The 24364-nt window shown below is 39.6% G+C and overlaps 1 protein-coding gene across 3 annotated transcripts; it reads left to right on the forward strand.

Annotated features, from left to right (window-relative positions):
• Positions 1 to 4182: 4182 nt before the first annotated feature.
• DGCR8 (DGCR8 microprocessor complex subunit) lies at positions 4183 to 23765 on the forward strand. Of its 3 annotated transcripts, XM_066331440.1 has the most exons (14): positions 4183 to 4335; positions 10000 to 10996; positions 11425 to 11587; positions 12737 to 12879; positions 13544 to 13826; positions 15303 to 15500; positions 15859 to 15960; positions 16517 to 16615; positions 17011 to 17093; positions 18202 to 18302; positions 18699 to 18805; positions 19008 to 19135; positions 19457 to 19570; positions 19911 to 23765. In XM_066331440.1, exons 2-14 carry the CDS (start codon positions 10277 to 10279, stop codon positions 19992 to 19994), a joined length of 2325 nt encoding a protein of 774 aa, XP_066187537.1. In that variant the 5' UTR covers positions 4183 to 4335; positions 10000 to 10276; the 3' UTR covers positions 19995 to 23765. The 3 variants fall into 3 exon arrangements, with proteins under 3 accessions (XP_066187537.1, XP_066187539.1, XP_066187538.1); XM_066331442.1 differs by lacking the exons at positions 12737 to 12879; positions 13544 to 13826; XM_066331441.1 differs by lacking the exons at positions 19008 to 19135; positions 19457 to 19570; positions 19911 to 23765 and having other exon boundaries at positions 18659 to 18809.
• Positions 23766 to 24364: the final 599 nt, after the last annotated feature.

Raw genomic sequence — 24364 nt, forward strand, 5'->3', positions numbered from 1 at the left:
GTACTGCAATCAGCTGGAGAGGCATGAACTGTGAGAATTCCAAAACCCATTAGTATGACTCATGCTAGGAAATGTAGGTTAAGGTGAACAGAGTGAAGAAATGTTGAATATATTTCATACATATATATAAATTATCCCTGTAATATTGTGTATCAAGAAATTAGAAGCTGAATGAAAAAAACCCAGTATCATACTGACATGCTCAAATTTACCATATCTTTTAAAACAGAAGACACAAGCACTGAACTTAGGATCACAGATGAGGGAGAAATAATAAATATTATAATATTAAGCAGGATAACCAAAAATTACAATGCATAAGTCATACACAACCCAAATGAGAAAAAAAGCTCTATCTCTGCTGATGCACATTAAATTTTCATGTCTTAGTACTGGAAAGATAAATGGAGAAAAGTAAACAAAAGTGAAATGCAGATCAGAAGGTGGAGAAGGGAAGGGGAAAACAGGACACACAGTGATGTTTTGGTTTGTGATCCTGCTCTTTTTGAGGCCTCCAAGAATGACAGTGCCTTCAGAGGTACTCAGGTGCCTTGGAACTTCCTCTGGTGGTGCAGGAGTTTTTCCATCGGTTTCTCACCCGACACAACAGAGCCAGCCTTGGTCAGTAACTTGCCAGACTGGATAAACACGTTGCTTCCGATCTGTGGAGAAAACTACATCACTTTTCAGATGTTAATTGATACATTAAATAATGAACTGGGAAATATGTGGGGCCAGTAGTATCTCTTCTTGTGGTATGACATTATAATTAGTATTCAATGATTGAGGTTTTTGCCTCTGTTGAAGGAATGCACTCTTCCAAGAAAAAGATGAATGAGAAAGCTTGGGTTTGTTGTTTTTTTTCTCTCTCTCCCTGTACTATCTCTGCTGTCAATAGCTTCTCAAAATAGCTATGTAAAGCCACATCTTAGCCAGATGCATTATCCATCTCCCGTTTCTCATGTCTCATTGGAATGACTGGCATTTAGAGAGGAATTAACTGTCCTCTCAATTACAGATAGGTCTGCATTATCACCCTGGTTTGATTAGTGCCCTTACATGGTTTTCCTAGCAGTCCCTGTTTACTGTGCCTCGGCTCACAATTCTGGGCAGCCTCAGGTCACAGGATGGAACAGAACAGCTAAGTGTGCTTGAGGACTGCCCCAAGTGTTCCCCAGGGGGTTTAGCCTGAGCAAAACTGTTTGAAATCCACCTCGCATGGAGATGAAGTTCTCTGCACCAATTCTTTTGCTGCATAAATCTTCATATGCTGTTCTGCATGTGCTTTTAGATGTAGCATGTATATAGATGTGTTGTATCACTGTCTTTGCAGTATGGCAGATGCAAATTTTTCTGTTTTCTTTAGCAATATATTGTGTCAGTCAAGTCTGAGTTCTCTCTTGTTGTAATGTGCACGAGTTTAGACTGGCAAAGCAATCCTGGGATGGCAGTTGCAACCCTACCAGCACAACTTTGCTTTGAGAACTGTAATTTATTTGGCCTCTGTCAGGGAAAACAAAGGTACTGACATTTGTGGTCTTGCCTCATACAAGTGCAACTACACATGGATTTTTGACAGCCAAAGATTACACTCCTGCTTCTGTGTATTCTTATGTCTGTGTGCTGCCAGCAGCATAGAGAGGAGTTCAGGGTAAGGGATTGCAGCAGCAGCTTCTGAGCTGTAATTCACACACTGTGCACAACCAAGTGTGCTTTCTTATCACAGCTTTGAATTACAAACATCACGGCGTGTAATGACTCACAAGAACAATTGCCATGCAACAGCAGCTGGGGAGAAGCCAGAATGTCTGAAGTAGTTGTCAGTGCAATACTACCACAACTCTCTGAAGTGTAAGATTGACCCGCAGGTGTGGTTTAACTGGTGGAGATGTACGATGTGCAAACAGCCATGAGGCTATCAGAGGATTTTTTTTTCTTTTAAGTTTATAAAGAGCAGATAAATATTGCCTATTTCAGAAAAGTGTTCTGAACTATTTGGATGACAGGGGCTATAGAAAGCAAAGTATGAAGACTACTATTCTGTCCCAGATAAATATTATTTCTTTTTTTCTAATATACCCCCTAAATAAATTGAATGTATTTAGGAATGCAGCATTTTCAGCCATAGGACTAGGTTTGTTTTGTATATGAAGAACAAGTAGGGGAAGCCTCAGTCTCTGCAGGATAGCACCAGCCCGTGTGCAACTGGCAACTGAACAGGATGTTCCTTCTGAATGGCCCATGCAGTCCAGTTTCTAATGTGAAGGTCTCTTCATTTTGGCTTTATTTTTTCTTATTTTTATTTCCAGATTTCAATGTAAAGCTGTTACTTTTTATTTCACCTCTTAGACATCATAGCCTACTTTAAGCAATATTGTCTTAGAAAAATGTCTGCATTATTGGGAAAATTCTGCCAGCAGTCTGAAACTGGGGAGAATCATTTGGTTGAAGTGTTTCCAACAGGAAAACCAGAAGTCATATGTGATTCTGTAGAAAACACAATTTAGTTTATGTTTAATCTGTGAATGGCAAGAGCATGATGAATAATTCTGTGGTATCTTTGAGCCAAAGGATGTGTCTACTTTGATTATTTTTTGTAGCAATCAACCACCTCTTTTGACATTCGAGAACTGATCTGAGATTGCTCATGGGATCCTGTTGACATCTTTCCATGGCTGTGAAGTGATGTCTGACAGATTAGATGGAGGAGAGCAGATTGCAGCAAAAAGTGAAAGACGAAGACATGTAATGCAATCTAATACCAGTTTACCAACGCCCAAAACAATGTAAAAAGCTGCAGTGCAACTTATTTTACTGAAATAAAAGTAATGTGGGCTGAGCAAAACTTGTCTTGCAGCAGCTTTTGCTGTTGGAACAGCACCGTGTGTGCTGCAGTTACTGACATAGGAAGAATATGAAAAAGCCACTGGCTCCACCTAATTTTCATTCCGATGAATGCAGGCTGTTAAACTTCATTGGGAAGCCCATAGTTTTGTTTTTGTAGGCTTGATTGCTGTCTTTGGTGTTGGCAGCAGTAGTTTTCTGTCCAGCTTTTGTTATCTTGCATGTGAAAATCTCCTTGTCATTAGGAACTGGTTTTTTATTGATAATGACACTTCATGACATGGTTAATCCTGAGTGCACCATGCAGGTAAACCTGTACACTTCCAATTCAAAAGTTGAAGATTTTTGTGCGTGTTTGACAAGTCCGTCAGAAGTCCAAGTGATAAAAAATTTTCAGGTGAATTTTGCACCTTATTAGAGCAGATCAGATCAAATTTAATCCTCCAGAGGTCACATCAACCTTCTGGTTAAAAATGTAACCTCGATTTCAGCATTGTTTTGATGAAAACATTGCTTCGTTAATGGATTATTATCCTTTTGTTTATAAAATGTTAGACAAACACAAAGATGGAAATACCTAACAGCGGTCTTCTGATACGATTTTAAAGTTTTATTAAAATATTAGTTATCTTTCATATCTTTCTTTGGGGACCTCAAAGACATGAGATCAGTGAAATACTAGAAAAATATTTCCATGTCCTGAAATTACACATGAAACAAACACACACATACTGTTGGTGACAAAATCAGGATGTATTATCACAATATTTGGTGTCTGATGTTGATTTCAAACCAGTGAAGGACAAAACAACTCATTTATAAATACGTATATCAATAAAAGCGCTATATCACTCACAAATTATAAAATAATAGAGCACATTATGGCAGGAAATGTTCATTAAGACTTTAGAAGTAATTTTATATAGATTGTGTAAGATATTTTCGATCGTTATTTAGGAATCCTGTCTAAACACTGCAGTCAGATTTCAGGCTTGTTGTGGGAACTTCTTGGTACATAGAGCAGGTGAAATGGCCCTACTTTGATTTATCCTTTTTAGGTAAATCAGTCTTGAAGGAGTAATACTTAAAAACACAAAACAGCGTTTGCAGGGAAAAGCGGCTTTTTTTGTCGGCGGCCCGTAGAGGGGGAAAAGGCCCGAGCGCTGCCCGGGCCACACAAAGGATCCGCCCGCCCCGCCATGGCCCGGGCCTGTGAGGGCGGGCGTCTCTCGCGTTCCTATTGGCGGAGCGCGGTGACAGGCACGGGAACGCGCCAATGGTGGGCGGCATTTCAAATCGGTGACCGCGGACGCTGCGAACGCCATTGGCTCGGCGCGCGCGGGGTCCCGCCCGCGGGGACCGGAGGGGCCCAGCGCAGGCGTTTAAAGATGGCGGCGGCGCGGAGTGTGGGACGGCGATCGTGAGGCGGCCGGACTTGCCCTCACCCGCAGCCCCGGCACAGGAGCGGCGGGGCCGCCGGGGATGGCCCAGGTGGGTGCGGGCCCCGCGAGGCGACGGGCAGGGCGGGCCTGCGCGGGCACCAACCCCTTCGCCCGACAGGCCGTGGCGCCAGCGGGCCCGCCGCGCTCTTGCCGCCTGCCCGGAGCGGCCCCCGGGCGCGGAGCCCAGAGGAGCCTCTCTCTCCCCGAGCACCGACATCCCATCGCTGGAAGGCGCCGCCCTGCTCGGCGGGTATCGCCGTGTGGCGCTTCCCCTGCGCCCGGCCTGAGCGGCCTCTGCCCAGAGCCGGTGTTATGTTTTGTTCAGGATTTTTCTTTGGTTGTTTTCTGTTTTGTGGGGATAATTATTTTTTTTTTATAATAGTTTCCCGCCCACCCCCAGCTACCTCCCTACTCGCCTCGCCGTGGGATTGTGTTGAGGCTAGTGGAGGGAAGGAGACGCCGTGCTGTACCGGGGGCCCCTGCTCGCGGTGATGGGGTGTGGGCTCCGGGGTTCCGCACGTCCCTGTGTGTGTTGGGCCGGGGGCAGCCCTTTGTACAGGGCACCCGAGCGGGTCTCCTCGCAGCAAAGTTGGGAAGAAAAGGCACCAGCGTGTGTGCGGCCGCACAGGGACTTTTTTAGTTCTGGTACGTTGATGATAATGTGATGCCTGTATAACTCTCAGGGTTCTTCTTCATACGGTCTTTCTATTAATAGTAAATTATCTCCTTCAGCCTCTGAAAGGTTAATTCGCCTGGCTTTCTTCACCTTTTTTTTTTTGGTTGGAAACAGTTCGTTCTTTTGTACCTCCTTTACTTAGGCTTCGGGTTTGTCTGCAAAGTTTGTTTGCCCGCTGAGACCTGAATATCCAGTCGTTGCTCGACCACAAACTGCAATTGGGTGAACACATTCAATTTCTTTTATTCCGTTAGGTTGTGAGTTAGAGGTCTTGGAATTAGAGCTCTTCTTACCGTTTTGTGATTTGGGAGGTGGTTCTGTCTTGTTTGGGTAATTAAACTTGGGGGCTCCTATTTTTAGTTCTGGGTGAGGAGTTGGGTCACCAGGTTTTTTGGGCAGCTCCTTTTGATTATCACGGTTGTTTTCCTTTTTTAGAGGAAGAAAAGGGATTTTGGCTCCTTATGTCTGTTTTTCTTTGCAAGTAAGAAGCTTACATATGATGGGAAAGGAGGAGTATATTTTCTCCTTCCTAGGCTCTGATTTCTGCCTTTTGTACATCAATTTCTTGTCTTACATAATTAATCAAACCATCTAAACCCTGCCAGAAAACTGCTCAGGCTCTAAAAGCAACTGTTGTTTTGCCGTTTCTGAGGATGGCTTTCCAGAACTATGTACTCTGTTCCTTCTGAAATGGAATGTAGTGTTATGAGCTAGAGAAGTTCTTGAGCCGTGTCTGTATTTGCCACTGATACTGTTATTGTTGGGCTCTGGCTGCATATTCCTAACCGTCCTTGCTGACTGACTTACACCACAAAGTGGTTGTTCTGTTCAGAATCTTTCTACTCTGAAGCTGATAATGAAAGAGATGAGTTCTTACATGTAGTCCTATCTTAAAGAATACTTCTTTTGGTACTTCCTGTTCTGGTTTAAAGAAAATTAAGGTTTTGCTTTGGGGTTGGTTTTGTTTTGTTTGTTTTGTTTTATTTTATTAGCAGTGGTAATAAGTAGGATTAATTTATTTCTAGAGTTGTTTGTGTTGAAAAGACACTCTAGGTATAATGAAAAGAAGGTAGATGACTTAGTGGGGTATTACTTTTACATGGGTTATAGATCAGCACCTGAATTGCCATTTGGAGGATGCCTTTGTATTTGGTTAGCAGATAAAGCCACTTGAGCCACTCTTCCTTTTGGGGTCCATTGAATGTGAAGTAAGCAGTCTCTGATGGAGTTTCTTTTCAAAAGTGACTTTTTGAAGAGAGAATCTGTGGTGTGCTGTTCCTTGCTGCAGCTACAGGTATTTGTAAAGGAAATATATTCTTTCCTAAATTCATTTCTAGCCTGCTGACCTGCTGTAACTGAAGGGAATTTATCTTTGAGTTTGGCCAATGCTGGTTACAAATATTAAGAATCTAGTTTTATCCTGCCTTGGTAAAAGATTACCCTTTCCTCTGTGTATTTCTCTCCCATCCATTTTCTATCTGATTGTGGGAATGGTCAGTGGTACTTATTAAACATAGTGGGTGTGTTTTTTTTCCTTTCTGCATTTAAAGGACATCTGTAAGACAGCCAGCCTAAGGTTGTTCTATTTTCTTTGGGACCTGTGCAGTTTGCTACATTACATTCATATTCTCCCCGTGTATCTGTATTGTTTCCTTTACTTTGTGATATGAAATTTTTAAAATTGTCAACTTAAATCAGAGTAAGCAGTTAAAAATATGGGAATTCCATGTGTTGGTGATGGGCAGAACATGAGTTGTGCACTCGTGTTTTCAGTGTTTGTACTGCCTGGTGCAGCTGCCAGTGGTGTTCTGTGCCTTCAGAAAGGAATCCTTATGGAAACTGTTAATGGAACTTGGTGGAGCCTCGGGAGAATAAAATCTGTTATTTTGGGACAATTTAATGAAGGGTCACAGTAGGAAACAGATTTATGTTACAGTATAACTTGGTGAGCCTTTTTTTGTGTGTGTGTGTTATGTTCTCTTACCTTAGGCTTGTTTGGCTGTTTGTAACCACAAGCTCATCTAACTCATCCTTTTGCCTTTCCTCCCTTCTGTCTGTAAATACCTGATAGCTCAGTGGTTTTGTTGCTTTGTTTTGTTGGTTTTTTTCCCCAGTCCCTCATATAAAGGGCATATTGTAATGTCAGCTGGCAGGGAAGTAGATGGGAATTGGACCTGTGCTCTTCTGCTTCTGCCTTGCTTTTTGTGGCTCCTAGGCAGGTATTGTAGCCCACTGTAACTGCAGAGCCACTGTTACCTGTAATCAAAAGAGAGAAAAAAACATTGCAACACTGTTAGATTAGCAACAAACAGACCTTTCTTTGGAAGCTTCCAGGTGTCCAGTAGTAATGGGCACACCTGGCACTGGGTTTCTGCTTTTATAGGGCTAATTAATTAGGGTATCTAAGAGGTACATCCAACAGGAGATTCAGTTGCCCCAGTAACCCATCCCTGGGTCAGCCCCTTGGAGTTGGTCCAAGGGTTCTCTGCCCACTTCTCATTTTAGGTCCCCTACTTAGAATAAGACTGAACAATATTCCAGGAATGTGTTTAGAAGGTCAGCTTATTGTTCTAAAATCCAAGAGAAAGGGTAGGAAAAGTACTAGAGTTAATTAAGGAGCTATATAACTACATAATAGTAGTCTGCAGAGCTGCAGATAAATGAAAAATGTATAAAGAGCAAAAACCTTTTTGGCATCACTCCTGCACTGTTATCTTACCCAGGGGATGTGGCAGGTTCATGGCTAGAAATGGAAAAAGCTTATTTGAGCCCATCTTGGTCTAGTACTTTTCCTGACCCAGTGTGTGTACTGAGGAGCAGACAATCCCTGGCAGTGATGTGCTCTTCATCATTCAGCTATTCATCCTTTCACAGCCAGCAAGAAAGGGAAGACAACAAGAATATAATTGTTATCAGTGCTTGAATAGAATAACAAGACATCTTTCTGCAAAGAGCAGAGGTGTTGTATCAGTGAACCAGGAGAGCTGGGCAGGTAAAGGTGAAATTCTTATGTTTTGGCATTGGTGGCGTTAAAATACTTCAGCAGGGATCTGAAGTGGCATTTGTGATCATGCCTTAGCCTTGTCAAAAAGAAGTCTTTCTCATTGGACCAGGGAGCTCCTGAAACACAAGAAAAGGTTTTACTCTTTCAAATTCTAGAATGCTGATTTCAGTGTTCCATTTCTGTGTGAATTACTTCTGTATGCTGTTCTCAGGAGTCTTTAGAAGGCTCTTTAAGATGGAAAAATTAGATGACTTAGGCATTTAGTTTCCAGGAGTTACTGAACTCATGCTGTGACTTTTTTGATTCTTTTGTTCAGAATTAAAACACTACTGATTTACTGTGAAGAATTTAATAATTTGTCATTCACTTTTTTTTTGCTTTTTAATCTGAAGATGAGGAATTTTATTAGGCAAATATATTTCTAGGGGTGTTCTCTATGTTATATGTTTCAGAACCTGTGGAAAGATGAAGGAATTGCTCAATGCTGAGGTCATCCTATTATAGGATGGAATGCATTTAAATATATACAATTGATTGTCTTACTGGTGAATGAACCATTTTTCAATCTGAGTAGTTATGTGTTGGTATCAGAGAAGATGGGATTATTTTAGAGTTCTCATTGGTTTTTCCTTAGTAGTTTTATACTGCATGTCAAAATCAGCATGTTGGAAGTGCCACAATTTTGAGAAGGTTTAAAAAACCCCACACACATCAAAAACCACCACAAAACACGAATTCCTCTGCTGCCCCAGAAAAACTTGCTGTGTTGCCATATTAGAGTTTGCTCTGATGTACATTGTGCTTTCTTCCAGCTGCCAGGTAGGTAACTTCTGTATGTTGCTGAATTTTAATTGATCCCATTATAACTTCTGACTGCCAGCTTTGTGCCTTGCCCCAGCTGGTGTTTGGATATTGCTTTTGGTTTGTTCTGCCTGGGCTGGTGCAGAGATACATGTGAGAGAATGACCCTTGGTTTCTCTAAGTCCCTCATGACAACCCAGACCTTCTGCCCTGTTGCCTTCAGTGTTAGACAGCAACAGGGAGAGATCTTGGAGCTTGTCTTTCCAAAAGACTCGGGAAGACTTTCTCTGCCAGCTGGGAATACTTTGAACAGAGCAGATTCAGGCAGCTGCCTACCTGGGCCAGAGTGACAGTGTTTCATTTCTGGCTTGTGGGAGCATTTAAGCCTAGTTTGGGCTGGCATGGAGGGTCTTGGAGAAACCAAAATAAGCAGGTAAGAAATGATCCTTCTTTTCCCCAGGTGCTTGTGGCCCTGCACAGATGACAAAAGTATAATTGAAGACATGGTAGAAAGAACCACCTAATGTGAGAAATGAACCTTAAACAAACACTCCCCATGCCCTGTAAAATTTCCTAGAGGAACTGAGTACTTTTCACAGGTTAAATTCCCTAAATTCACTGGCTTCTAAATACTTTCCAGAATTAATTTGAGCTTTCATGCTGCGTATCTGAACCTGAATAAATAGTTCCATAATAGTGCAAAATACAAGATCAAATGTCTAATATCTGGTTATCTAGAGACTGATTTTCTGTGATATTTTAGTGAATGGGGAGATTTCAGAAATAGCTGATAACTTAAATTTTGAAAAGTCGTGACCATGGACTTTAAAATCTTGTTGGTTTTGCAGATTGTCTTAAAATGTAAGCTAATTGTCCTTTCTGCTGTGTGGGTAAGTATGGCTTAAAACCAGGTTGTTTCAGATTATGGGAGAACTTTCCCAAAATGCAGTTTTTAGTCTGTCACGCTTAGTGCCTTTTCTGCTAACCAGGCAGAGATAGTCAACTAATCATAAAGGCAACTGTGTTAGTAAAATCTTGTGCTGGTGTACAGCTTGAACAATAAAACCACTCTAGTTTCAGCCTCATTCAAGGTGTTATCTCTGGGTACCCTGCTTTCCTCACTGTAAGAGTGTCACTCTTCTGCTGGAGGGAGTGACATGTTTTCTTTCTGCCTAGGATACTATTTCCATTTTTCTCCTGTGACAATTTTTTTTGTTTGTTTCCTCTTGTAGGTTGAAAGAAGAAAAGGAGACCAGCTTGTCCAGTGAAGATGCACTCTTAGTCTTCAGCTATTTAAGCTGAATGCATTGTGATTTCCAATAATTGAGACAGTGATTCTGAAAGCTGTCTACATTAATGAAAAGAACAATGTAGTCAGCTTAACTGAATCATCAGTGTTGCATATTGACTAGAACATGATAAACCAATCCTGATGGACTTATGCATGTTAGGAGCATAGAGATAAACATTGATTAAAGCGTTGTTTTTTTTAAAACAGTAGTTTTAAAAATGGAGAACTATGAAAATGTACCACCCCTCCCTAAAGAACCTGCGAGAGAGATGAATGTGGAGAACCCTTGTCGCCCACCTCTGCCGCCCAACGAACAGCCTCCACCACCTCCCCTGCAAACGTCCAGTGACGCAGAGGTAATGGACGTTGGCTCTGGTGGTGATGGACAGTCAGATACCCCTGCTGGGGACACGCACAGTCTCTGCAGAACACAGCTGCTCACAAAGGGATCTGCCTGCTACAAAAGCCGACTGCTCATAGACCCCAACAGTAGCGACCAAAGCCCCAGAACTGCTCGTCACGCACCGTCGGTTCGGAAGTTCACCCCAGATCTTAAGTTACTGAAGGATGTGAAGATTAGCGTTAGCTTTACAGAGAGCTGCAAAAGCAAAGATAGGAAAGTTCTGTACACTGGAGTTGAGCAGGATTATAAGGCAGATGCAGAGTTTGGTATTAATAATGTCAATGGGGATTTGCATGTTTGTCCTTTCGGTGGTAGTAATGGTAAAGCTGTAGGGATAGGGGGTGAGAGTGATGACAAGAAGGATGATGAAAATGATGTTGATCAGGAAAAGAGAGTGGAATTTGCAGTTCTGGATGAGCTAGAAGACTTTACCGACAATTTGATGGAAATAGATGAAGAAGGTGGAGGGTTCACATCTAAAGCAATCGTTCAGAGAGATAAAGTGGATGAAGAAACCTTGAATTTCTCCTATGAGGTAAGTAAATCCACAGGTCTTTGCTGGGTAAGAGGTTTCCAAGTGGCTAGAAAAAAATATCCAAAGAAATAATCTCTCCTAGAAGTGTGCAGTACATGAGTGAAGACCACAGAGTTTTCAGAGACAGAGCTTTGGCTGAAAACCTCTGTAAACTGTTTTAGTCAAACTTCTGAGTTGTGTTGCAGCTTCTATAGTTTTCTGTAAAAACAGCATTTAAAAGTCTCATGCAACTGCAGTTCATTTTATAATGCAGATTATAGTTCTCACAAACTTACTTTCTTATTTTTCAGTCTTTTTACTGGAATCATTGGAAATTTCTAGTTTCTCTCTGTATGGAAGTGCATATCAAAAATATCTGCTTTGTCTTTGCAAGGGAAAAGGGAGGTGGGTAGGCCCAGAAGGATAGTGTCTGATGAAGTCTCTTTCAGGATGACTTTGATAATGATGTGGATGCTCTGCTGGAAGAGGGCCTCCGAGCACCCAAAACAAGGAGACTAGATAATGAGAAATACGGTGGTGAAAGTGATCACCAGTCTGATGGAGAGACAAGCGTGCAGCCAATGATGACCAAAATTAAAACTGTACTGAAGAGTAAGTTAATGTGCATTTAATAACTGTAGGTACTTGTATGGCTCGTGTCTGTAGAACAAAAGTATATCAGCAAGCAAAGTGTGGGACAGCAATTCGTGTGAAATCATGGATGTGTTGGAGAATTTTATTGTTGGGAGGTTTTCTACTGTAGAATATGATTTTTCACATTCTAAAACAGTGAAGTTGATTTTTGCTTTTGATCTGTTGCATGTAGTAAGAATATATTGTAGTGTGTGGATTTGTGTAAAATAATGAAGTGTTACCTCAGTGGTGGGGAGGTGAACAAGGGTAATCTGGGTTTTTTGTCTTTGGACAGTCTGCTTCAGTTACATAACTTCTGCTGGTGAAATTGCCCCATTTGAGGTCTCTATGAATGCAATCTAGGTTAAAAATAATAACTAGAAAATCAGTGGCTTACATTTGTCCAATTTCATTGTGTTAGAAACTACTAACAAAGAAGAGCTGAGAACACAAACCCATCCTGAAGAATGTAATGGAAAATATTCTGAATTAGAATTAAAATTTAAACACATACTAGAAGGAGTATTTTACAGCTTCACTGTATTTTGAAATAAAAAGCCAAATAACTTTCTGCTCCAGAATTGTATAGTCACAGAGAATTGCCAGGAAGCTTCCAGCAAAGATGAATAGACTGATTTTCATTTAGAGAGACAATAGACCTTAGCTTAGACATGAGCTCTTTACTTTCTGTTTGGGTCTGTGACTCAGGTGGTGTTTCAATCCAAATGTATTCCTGAGTGTCAAGTGAAAAATTTTTACAGAAAATTAAGTTGTTTCTGAAGCAAGTATGACTTTTCCAGTCAATACGTTCCAGTGATGCTTGTGATAAGTATAAAAAGACTGAAAAAAAGAGAATTCAATGAAGCAAACAAGTCAGTCTGTATAAAAACTATTGCTACTATTGCCTTTAGTTGAGAACTTCATGGAATCTGTAATTTTGCAGGATTTAGTCTGGGTTAGAGGCATATACCTTGTTATTAAAACAACATCTCTCTGCAAAACATTGTTAATCTTGTTTCAGTACCATTTTATTCTTTGGGACAGAAAAAGCAATAGATAAACCCCTGGATTTTCTTTCTGTTCTTCTAAGCAGTCTATCCAAGTTTAAAGCCGTTATTTGCTTTAAAGGTCGTGGCCGCCCTCCTACAGAACCTTTGCCAGATGGATGGATCATGACATTCCATAACTCGGGCATTCCTGTCTATCTGCACAGAGAATCTAGAGTTGTTACCTGGTCTAGACCTTATTTTTTGGGAACAGGAAGCATAAGGGTGAGAGCTGTCAATTACTTAAATACTTACTGAGATTTAAAAAATAGGATATATTCCTGCGAGCAGTTAAATGTATTTCTGCTTTGGCAGGCTTGTTTCCAGTGTTTGAATTTAGAGCCTTTTGTTTCTGAAAACCTGATATGATTTTTCTTAGGTGCTTTGTTTTTCTGTTTGGGCAGTTAAAGTGAATGAGATGCTCCTGTTTGGTGCCTCCACTTTTCTAGTATGGCTCAAAATTGGAGGTTTATTGCACCATGAAATATGTCCAGGGATCGTTTATTTGTAGCTCTAAATTAGTCTGAGCTGTGGCTTATGATCCACATTTCCTTGAACCCAAGGAATCTGCAGAAATTGGATTTAATGTCATGGGCTTATGCCCCAGGAAAGCTGAGTGGATTTTATGAAAGCATGCAGTGTTTGCATGTAGCTGTACAGACTGTAGTCTGGATCTAAACAGCAGGTTTGTGTCAGTGTCACAGGGTCTGAAGATCTCCCAGGAGTGGCCTTGCTCAGCTCTTGAGCAGAATGACTTTGCTGTCCAAAGAGGGGCTTGAGCCTAGACTGAACACAAATAGCTTCCATCTTGCTTGCATCTTTTGGGTTTGAGTTCTGCTTTTGGTGACCATGAGATATTGAAACCTTCTGTATTGTTTTATATTTGCAGAAACATGATCCTCCCCTTAGTAGCATTCCCTGCTTTCATTACAAAAAAATGAAGGAAAATGAGGAAAGGGAACAAAACAATGACATAACCCCAAATGGGGAAGTATCACCTGTAAAGCACCTAGATAAATCCTCAGAACTGGACTGCCAAACAGAAGAGCCAGATTCCACTGCTGCTGATTCTGGGCCTTTAGATGACAAAGACCCCTCTGGGGGGGATGCAGCACAAGGAGCTTTGGGACAAGTTAAGGCCAAAGTTGAAGTATGTAAAGATGAATCTGTAGGTATGTATGGGAAGTGGAGTCTTTTCTTGACTTGAGTTGGGGAGTGGCATTTGGGAAGTTTTATTCCAGACTTGGCTACTGAATTACAATCTTTTCTGAAGCTCTGCGAGTCCACATGGAGAGGTTTTACAAACAAAAAAGTGAACATTTTGGTAGTTTAGTCCTGTAGACTTTATCTCAATGTAAGAATCAGTTTTGCCAGTGTGTACATTTACTGTTGTTGAATGTGTTCATGTGACTTCTTCAGGTAGGCTTTTCATGCACTGTCTGTATTGGCTAAGTTATATCTATGTTCAGGATGATCTCTTAAGAAAAGTGTTGTAGTTAAACTATATTTCTGTATTTGCATAAGTCTAGCAGACTAAGTCATGCAAATATAATTGCATTCATACAGAGGGGTGTGATGCTTCATTATTTTATGCAAATCTAATAGCTTCTACATAAAAAGTTACCTAAAGACATCATCACCACCCTGTGGAGAGGAACTTGGAGAGGAAGCTCATATGTTGCTTATCACATCTGCATACCTGAGAATCCCATCCATGTAAATTTCTGCTGCTCAGAATATTGATATGGATCATAGGCTGCCATTTGTCTTTGTAGTGCTCAGATGTAAAACTTGTACTTGTGATTACATGTGTTGTGTCCAGTCCAAAAGCCATGCCAAAAGATGTTAAAAAAAAGTCATCACTATTCAGCAGTAAAATTAAAGGCAGTAAGCACTTCTTTTTCTACATGAAGTTCACCTTCTGTCTATCTCTCTTTAAATAGGATCTGTTCTGTATTACTGCAAAAGATACTGAATGATCAAGTATAACTGTGACTTGCATTTGGAATTCCTTGTGGAAGGAAACAATACCAGTAGCTTGCTTTTGTTTGTTTACATCTGTGGATGCTACTCTTTATTTTTGCTGATTATATCTGCAGACTGTCCTGTAAAGGAGAAGCAGCTGTACTGCAAGGGAGCAGTCTTTTAGTACTAGTTATGTGAAATTCATGTATTAAATTCTGCACAGAGGGTGCAGATAGCCATAGAGTTCATGGAACATTACTGTACACTGTTTCATGGTACACTGCAGAATAAGTAGGCAGCAACAGTTGGGTTTGGCTTCAGGGAATTGAGGCTGAAAGCACAGCTACTTTACCTTCAGGTAAAGGGAAGGTGATTAGATGTTGAAGCAGAACAATTACTGGTGTTCTGTTGCAAATTGTGTTGGGTATTAATGCTGGTTAGGGATTAGTAAAATCATTAAGTGACAGAATAAAATGTTGTTTGTTTTCTGGTTTGCACAAACATTTTGCCTTTGATCCTGTAACAGGAAAACTTAAAATTACTTCAATTAGTCCTAAGCAGCATCTTACCCTCTTGCTCCCAGTCTAAGAAAATAATTATATCGCATTTAAAACAGTCGAAGTAGAGAAGTTAGCGCTTGTTCAGTGGTGAAGCAGAGAGAGTAACTGGATTGTGTTTCTCAGATCTGGAAGACTTCAGGCGCTATCTGGAGAAGCGTTTTGACTTCGAGCAGGTGACGGTGAAGAAGTTCCGGACGTGGGCCGAGCGGCGCCAGTTCAACCGGGAGATGAAGCGGAAGCAGGCCGAGTCCGAGCGGCCCATCCTGCCCGCCAACCAGAAACTCATCACCCTCTCAGTGCAGGATGCGCCCATAAAGAAAGGTTAGCTGCTCCAGCTGCACTGCACACAGCCTGAGTTAAACACTAATTGCAGCCCTAGGCTTCACTGAAGATAAAAAAATCCTGTAAAAAGTCTCCTTAGTTCCTGATCCAGTGTTCTGTGTTTCATCCATCGTATATTATATAGGAAAGGAAGAACATTGTCAGAATATACTTTGTGTTCAAAAGATTAATTTCTAAAGAAAAAGTTTTATTTAAGGTTACAGTCCAGGTAAGTAATGACTACCTTCAGCTCTTGTTATGGCTGAGTGTTGCTCAGTATTGATTTGTTTGTGACAGAAATTATCTTTCAAAGACTGGAACTAATGAGCTGCTTCCCTTCTTCCTGTCTTTTTTGCAGAGTTTGTCATTAATCCCAATGGGAAGTCTGAAGTTTGCATCTTGCATGAATATATGCAACGAGTCCTAAAGGTTCGCCCTGTTTACAATTTCTTTGAATGTGGTAAGTGTGTTTCCTTAAACAATTCTGTCCTGGTCTGGATGCTTAATCAAGAATCCAAAAATGTTGCATATAGGAGAAACATAATTGGAATGAGGTTAATGTTGGGAGTTTTTCCCCTAAGTGATACAATGTATGTTCCATTAATTCTTGCTTTTGCTGTTTGTTTGGGGATTTTTTGAAGGTACCTTATTATTATTATTCAGAATTATTCCTGTATATGCACTACATAATAAAACTGAAATTTCAACATCAGAATGTGTAGCTCTTATATTCACACCCTGATGCAAAACATTTGGAATTGATAATTGAGTTCTGGCAGATTACCAGTGGTCTCTTAAAATCTTTAAGTTCTTCATTTGGAAGAATGAAGTATATGGTAGTAAGTCTGTTAATGGAAAACTCTGTTAGTTAAACCATTTTTCAGTCTTCATGAAGAATAAACCATTTTCATCCCTCTTGAAGCTGAAATGAAGAAAACAGATCTTGATAGTGGGGATATTTCATGTACATGGGGAGTTCCAAAAAGCTTTCTTTTTTTTTCCACCTCCATTTCCAGAGAACCCAAGTGAACCTTTTGGAGCCTCAGTGATTATTGATGGAGTAACTTATGGGGCAGGAACTGCCAGCAGCAAAAAACTTGCCAAGAATAAAGCTGGTAAAGTTTTTTTCTTTCTCAGTACCAACTGCTGAATCGTTTGTTTGTTTTTTGTACCATTCTGGGGTTCCCAGGGCCATAGTGATTCAGTGCAGGGGTTTGGCTGTAAGAACTAGGGGATGATAATAACTTTAATTTTAGGTCTTAAAGACTATATGTCACTTCTAAAATGAGACTGAAATGTTTTTCTTTTTGTAGGCACTTTTAAGAAGTAGTTTCTTCTTATTTTAATTAGTTATGAGGCTTTAATTATCAAGCTGAACTAGTAGAATTCTTTTCCCCTTGAAAAGTGTGAGTGAATAAATTTCTCACCAGAAGAAAATGGCTGACAATTTCTAGAGGGGATGCTTTTGTTTAAAATAAACCTGATCAAGATGTTTAATCACTTTCTGCAGCTCGAGCTACACTGGAAATCCTTATTCCTGATTTTGTTAAACAGACCTCTGAGGAGAAGCCCAAAGACAGTCAAGAACTTGAGGTACTGAGCTCATCCTTCCTGACTGGCATCATTTGAGTTTGGTTTTAAAACACTAAATATCAGAAATGTTACTGAAAATTAGTAAGATTGTTTTCCCAGTCAAATGGAAGTGTAAAATCCTCAACTGAGAGCAAGACTTAGGCCAAAGAAAATACTTTTTTTTTTTTTTTTTTTTTCCTATTGGAATAGATCAGAAAATTCACTCTGATGCAAAGAACTGGTTCTTTATTGACCAGCAGGTCCCTTACTGAACACCTGAGATGTTCCAGGGCACCAGACTGCCTGTACTGCCCTGCCTTCCAGAATCCTCTGGCTGATGCCAGGAAATGTTCAGAGCTAGGTGCTGTTTGGTTTTGTGGGATCATCTTAGGACACCAAGTCAGAAGTAAAAGTGCTCAGGCTTCTGAGGTGTTTTTATTACCACATAAAGAAATCCCATAGTTTAGGCTGTGACATTTGAGAAAATCGAAGGAAAAATTTCTTTGAGAGGAGAGTTGTGCTATGTTCTCATGTACTGGGAGAATTAAATAGCTCATTGATCAGTGATACCATCAGTAAGTAGTAAAGGAAAAATTGGTGATCAGCCTGAAAGGAATGTTTCCTAAAATGATGTAATATACAGAAGGAGTTGTTGGTACCCTTGCTTTAACTTAGAACTCTATTGTATGCCATGCAGTACTGAAATGGTCATTAAGGAAATGCAGACAATTTTTTCCATTCTTTTAAAATAAAATACCAAATGAGCCAATAGCTGTTCTGTTCTCATTTATTAAACTACAGCATTTTGGTAAATAGACTTTCATAATTAGGTAAAATAACCTTGTCCTGAGGGAGAAATGATGATAAAGAATTTATAATCTTGTCATTATTATGTACATACTGAATAATGTAAGATTGGAGTTACAATTTCTGTCTGCAGATGTTTGATTAGGTGTCACAGTTTAAGTGATGCTGCTTTTAATCCACTATGGATTTTAAAACACTTCTTAAAGTACGAAGCACAGAGCAACAGAATTGGTTTAATGTAGCAAAGGAGAAATTAGGGTTAAGGACAATATTATGATTTTACTTGCACAAAGCACAGTAACCCTTTTCAATTCCTTCGCAGTATTTTAACCATATCAGTATTGAGGACTCACGGGTATATGAACTCACCAGTAAAGCTGGACTCTTGTCTCCATATCAGATTCTCCATGAGTGCCTTAAAAGGTAAGGCTGCAGCATGAGCACCCCTGTGTGGTGTGAGGTGTTTGCTCTTGCTGGGATTTGTCAGTGACCCTGCCTGAGCTGCTGAGCTCCCTGGGGCTGTGAGAGACGTGCTGGAGGCTGACCTGGTTAATGCCTAGTCCTCTTTAATTGATATTTGCTCTTTGTGCCTCGTTGGAGATCAGGATGTAGTTGTTGGACAAATGTATTTTCTCTCATACAGGGTTGCTTTTTTGACTGAAGTTACTGATCTAAAAAAATCCTTGCTAATTAATGTATTGACATTTATTGTTAATATGTCTGCTTTCATTGCAATGACTGTCCAAGATGATAACTGCAACCACTTCACTTGTTTTTAGTTTTACTTAGTATGTGATCTTGGTTGTGTTTGTGCTTAAGAAACCACGGAATGGGTGATACATCCATAAAGTTTGAAGTGATTCCTGGGAAAAATCAGAAGAGTGAATATGTCATGACTTGTGGCAAGCACACAGTGCGAGGCTGGTGTAAGTACAATAATTGGTGTGACCTATGAATCTCCTCCTCCTCTCTTCTGTTCTCCTTTGCTGTCTGTTCTGAGGGTGCTTGTTTAGCTTGTGTGCTTGTCCTGCTCTTTGGTATCTCAGTTTTGACTAACTCAAGGGAATATTTGTGCCTGTCATTACATAATGTGCTGGTATTGACACACTTCCGTGGTTATTTTTACAGGCAAAAATAAAAGAGTGGGGAAGCAATTGGCTTCTCAGAAAATCCTTCAGCTACTGCATCCACATGTGAAAAACTGGGGCTCTCTCTTGCGAATGTACGGCAGAGAGAACAGCAAGCTGGTTAAACAGGTGAGCAGGCTTTTGTTTGAGGGTAACCTGCCCTGTGGCTGGAGTTCTGCTTTTGGACTTCTCTGGATTTGTAAATTAAGTTACCATGAAATTTAAAGCTGCCTGGATTTCATTGACAGTAATAATTGTGTTAATCTTGCATCTCCCATGTCAAACTTAAAGGACCTATTTAACTAACTCATGGAAGTAAATGTTTATACTTCAGGAACTAAACTAACTAGAGACTAAACTACAGAAAAAACAGACTGAACTGCTCCATGTACACTTAATTTTTTTTCATAAAAAGGTTGATCAGTTGTTGCTTATGATCCTATTGAATAGGAAACCTCTGATAGAAGTGTGATAGAACTTCAGCAGTATGCCAAAAAGAACAAGCCAAATCTGCACATCCTGAACAAGTTACAGGAAGAAATGAAAAAACTGGCACAGGAAAGAGTGAGTATATATTCTCATGTGTTTACCAACAGCATGAATGTCAACGGTCACGTGTACCAATGATCAGGGGTTTTTTGCTTATTTTACACAGTGTTTTAAGTAAAGAGAGCTTTACTTAAAAATTTGATTGAGGGTCGACTTCTGGAAGATTGTCATCCTGTCTTTTAAACTGGCTTAGAACTTGATTGTACCTATTTTCATACATTTATTTTTAACATTAGCCCTAGTCAGCCTCTTGTAACAGCTGACACAAGTTTGGCTAAAATGGTTCAGAATTTTAACTGGATAATGAGTTTGTTCTCTTACGACTGTGTGCTGGGGGTTGTTTTGTATTTTTTAGGAGGAAACCCGGAAGAAACCCAAGATGACAGTAGTGGAATCAGCCCAGCCTGGTAGTGAACCTCTCTGTACTGTTGATGTGTAATGAGAAAACGTGCAAGTGGGGAGCAATAACACAAATGGAGGAACTAGAATTTCAACAATTATTTAAAAATTGTTTGCTGCAGAATGCAAGATAACTTTTAAAATCCAAGCTGCTTCAGTTATGCATTGTTCTTTTTGCATCATCAGGGCAATATTACTTTTTCCTAGTTTCTTTTTCTTTGTTGGTTTTTTTTGGTTTTTTTTTTTTCTTGTTTAATACCTCTGAGATCTGTACGTTTAAAGAATTGATCATAAAGATCTCTACTGGGGCAAATGCACAGAGGACAGGCATGTTCACACAGGATAAAACCAATCAAGCACTTTCTCCTGGAAAGCCATCCATGTTGTTTGAAATGGATGTATTTTAAGTATGAAATTCAGAATATCTATGTACAGGTTGAAGCTGATATTATATATATACACATTCATATATATGTATATATAAAAGAAGTATATGTACATCTTCTTGTATGAACATGCCTAAAACTATTTTTGTGAAAAGTTTTGTTGCATTTCAGCACATAATAATATGCACTGATAAGACACTTTGGTGACAAATACAGGAAAGTGATGAGCAATGTTTCTAATGCCATAGGATTAGGCCAGTAACGCTGTTTCTTTGTCTTTTGTTCCTTGTCTCCTGCCAGGCTTAGTTCTTTGAGATTAGAGGATGCAGATTTTGTTATTACTTGAAAAGAACAAGAATACCTGGTAGTGTTAAGAGTAACAGGTTGGAGATTCAAAATTACTGGTGTTTATTTTAAATGAAGAGAGCCTGTGTTAGTTTACAGATCAGTTGAACAGGAAAAATATGGCCCCACTTATATGATTAAAATAAAAAACTGTAGTTTGAAAGGCTGTTTTCAAAGCTTGGAGCCAAAATGCAGCTGATGATGGTTGATAGTCTCAAAATATTTTGCCAATGACTTTCCACTCCCTTTTCCCAGCAATAAAACAGTTTCTCATTTGTTTGGTGTCAGACTGCATCTGACTTGATCAGTTAAGTCTTAATTAATTTGCACCATAAAAGCAAAGACTTTAGGAAAAAAATCAACACAACCCTTAAGTCTGACTGCAGCAATTTAGGTTTTTTAAAGAAGTTTTTGTTTTTACTTTTTTAATTACATTTTTAGTTTTTAAAGAAAGTGTGTAACTTCTGCAATGAAAATTAGAATGTAGATTTGGAATATGACATAGAGTAATAAGTAGAATGAGACCATAACCAGTTATACTCCTAAACAAGAAAACCACAAATATGCAACTTCTCTAGAACACAATCCTGGCAAGCAGGCAGTACTCACTGTGTCATCTGAGGCTTTATTAAGCCAAGCACAGAAGGAGCTGTGGCTGTTGAAAGCACTGCTCCCTGGGTTTCCTTCTTCACATGGGCTTCACTGGGTGACTGCAGGAACCCTTCTCTTGCAACCATTTCTTGGTTTGGTCTTAAAGAAGAGAGTGAAAGCCAAGCTGGTGGCAGGGCTGCAGTGACTTATCCTGGAGCTGCACTGCTCCATTTTTACACTCCTCCTGCTCCTCTTGGGAATGAAAGGTCAGTTCTCTGTACCTGCTGCAGTTCCTGGTACTTACATTGACAGGGATCTGGGGGCTTGAGCGGTTTTTTGTTTTGGTTTTAATTTTATTCTGACTTTGGTGTGTTTTTTATTTTACCATGTTACATAGAGAGTGCTGCAGTATATTGAATTTAGTGCCTACTGGATTTTAAAAATGTTGGCATCAGTATTGTAAGACCTCCTTTTAACATCACATGTTACTCTGGAAAAATGTGGATTTTAATTTATATTTCAAACTAATGTTCTCTAATGTGTTGCATTTAATGTTTAAGGTTAAACAGGAGGAGTCATGGAGTCTTACCTGTTTCTGTGTTTAAATGATTTGCTTGGAGGTCTCTGCAAATATGAATCCACCCATTTTTTATTATTATATTTAGCTTTTTAGTTCCATGAGTTGTAATCCTGTTACAACAGGATACGGGTAGTTGGAAGACAATATATAAACTATTATTTAAAGAAGTGGCCTGTCTAAAAAAAAAAACAAAAAAAAAAACAAAAAAAACACTGCCTCTGCTTTTTTTTGTATAGCTTTAATAAATCTCCATCTTTTGAAGGGTATATATAATATTGGTGCAGTAGTGACAAGCAGTGATTGCTGTTTGTCTCTTTTTGTTGTTTTTATTGGGACTTTTCTGTTTTTCATAAAGACAGGGCTTTTATCTTCTATGCCTAAATGTATTACTCTTAGATAGGTTTTATTTCCGCTTCCGTGTTTTCAGCAGAAAAATCTGTACTTGGATGGCACTGTAACAGACAAATCACCCTTGTAGATCTTTTTATTTTTCTGAAATCAGAATGTCAATGCATTTGCAGGTCACCTGCAGAATATCCATAGATGCCTCACTTACCAATTTGTTCTCATTAATTTTAAGAGGATTGCTGTATTACCTCAGTCTGCCACTATCAGAATCACAAGGTGACCATTGCCCTTAATTAAAACATCCAGAGATTTCATTGTGAACCAAAGCCTAGAACGTATATTATGCATTCTAAACAAAACAAACATAAAAAGATGGTATTAGACCTTGCTGCAGCCTTTAACTGGAGAGATGTCCAGAAAATAGCGCAATAACTGCTGGAACAAACAACGTAACTGCTGTTTATGTCATTGTGAAGTATTCTTGTGTTTTAATGTTTACTATTGTTTGGAGTGTAACAGTCTTGCATTTGCACATAAGCACGAGCTGCTGTGATAGAGGATAGATCATTGCATTAAACTTCAGCTTCTGCATGAACACTTACAGTGTGATTCAAGGTGTATCCTAAACTTGTCTTGTAACTCTTGTGTGTTTTCTAGGTAATCGGCTGTAAAGGTTTAGATCTGATTGTATGAATGCATAAAACTGCTGCTTTTGTCACTGATACTTGTTATTTATCCCTTCTATATCCAGGGCAAGATGGGTATTTTTATAGGGATGGAGTGTATTTTTAAGAACTGTTCCATCCTTTGGGGATTAGACAGTTTTTGCTTTGCATATTATGTGCTTCTTGACAAAAGTGTGGTATATTGACTTTAAGGATTAAATTCGTGTGCATTCAAATCTTCATGGTACTGACGGAAAACTTACTGTGACTTTCGGTGACTAGTCAGATGCTACCTACTGAAACACCAGTCATCAGCTTTTTTTAACATATTTATTAGACAAACTGATGAATTAGCTGGGTACTCAGAACTTTGGAAAGACTATTATGCATAAACTTAACTGTTGTATGTAAACTTCCATTCTCCTGTGATGCTGTTAGGCTTTATACAAATATATTTGTAATGTCCAAGTATTTTAAAGCATCATGATTATCTTATTAATTCACTAAACTGTACTTTAGTTCTGGAGTGAAATTCAGGAAGTGCTAGCCTCCTAACTTTCCTTGGGAAGAAATGTGAAGTGCAAGAAGCCATGCTGTTATTAACCAAATAAAATTATCAATGACAGTATTTCAATGTGTATCTGAGAAGGTGGGAAAACGAAACAAAGTTCATCCTTATTGCCCCAGCAGATAACAATGGTTGCAGTTGGAGTTGTGTTGGGTGCAGTTGCTTGGTGCCAGTGCTAAATTGGTACAACTATAAAGCCTCATTTTCACTGAGCCTCTGCTTGCTTTTTTTCTGCACAATCATGTAATCCTCTGTGTTCAGTCTTTGAGTACTACATGTGTATTTTTCAGACAATTAGTTTTGAGCAATAAAGTTTGATATTATAAAATGTGCCAGTGTGATCAGTATTATGATAGCTTAAGCATATCTAGAGAAAGGAATTCCTGTTCTTCAAGTCCTCTAGGTATTTCTAAAGAGAAATTAGATCAGTGCAGCCTCCTTGGTTATGGAAATACTGAATCACTTTTTCGGTGAGGAATTGAATGTTTACATGGTTAAACACTTGGAATGAAATTAAGTTAACTTTTTTAAAATTTATGTAAACCATGGCAAGGCTGGAAATGTTACAACCCAAAGTGCTGGTTTTGTATCTGTTTGGTGCAGGTACCAAACATTGAAAAGTTGTGGTATCAGCACAGCCATGGGCTGTAGTAGAACGTTGTTGTTGTTAGGTCATATTAAATGTATGTTAGAAGCAAGTTGAGATTTAAGAGTGTTGCTGTCTGTTCTGTAGTGTGGATCAGTCCAGTGGAAGCTGCAGGGAGTCCTGCCTAGAGATAAGCCAGGTTTGTCTTCACCCCCAGGAGCTGCACTGGCAGCACAGTGTGAGGTGCTGGTGTTGGTACAGTTCAGTTCTGGCTGTCAGTTTTCAGTGCTGAGGGCCAGCTCAGGAAAAGTCACCTCAGCTTTGGTGCATGGTGTAGGAGA

Source organism: Sylvia atricapilla, chromosome 17 (genome assembly GCF_009819655.1).
Source record: "Sylvia atricapilla isolate bSylAtr1 chromosome 17, bSylAtr1.pri, whole genome shotgun sequence".
Taxonomy (NCBI): domain Eukaryota; kingdom Metazoa; phylum Chordata; class Aves; order Passeriformes; family Sylviidae; genus Sylvia; species Sylvia atricapilla.

Bases quoted from the DNA above. Each gene is read 5' to 3' on its own strand.
- DGCR8 (XM_066331440.1), top strand. From the start codon at position 10,277: ATGGAGAACTATGAAAATGTACCACCCCTCCCTAAAGAACCTGCGAGA. The intron at 13,827-15,302 runs GTATGTATGGGA...TGTGTTTCTCAG, and splicing joins ATGTAAAGATGAATCTGTAG to ATCTGGAAGACTTCAGGCGC. The intron at 18,303-18,698 runs GTAAGGCTGCAG...TTTGTGCTTAAG, and splicing joins CTCCATGAGTGCCTTAAAAG to AAACCACGGAATGGGTGATA.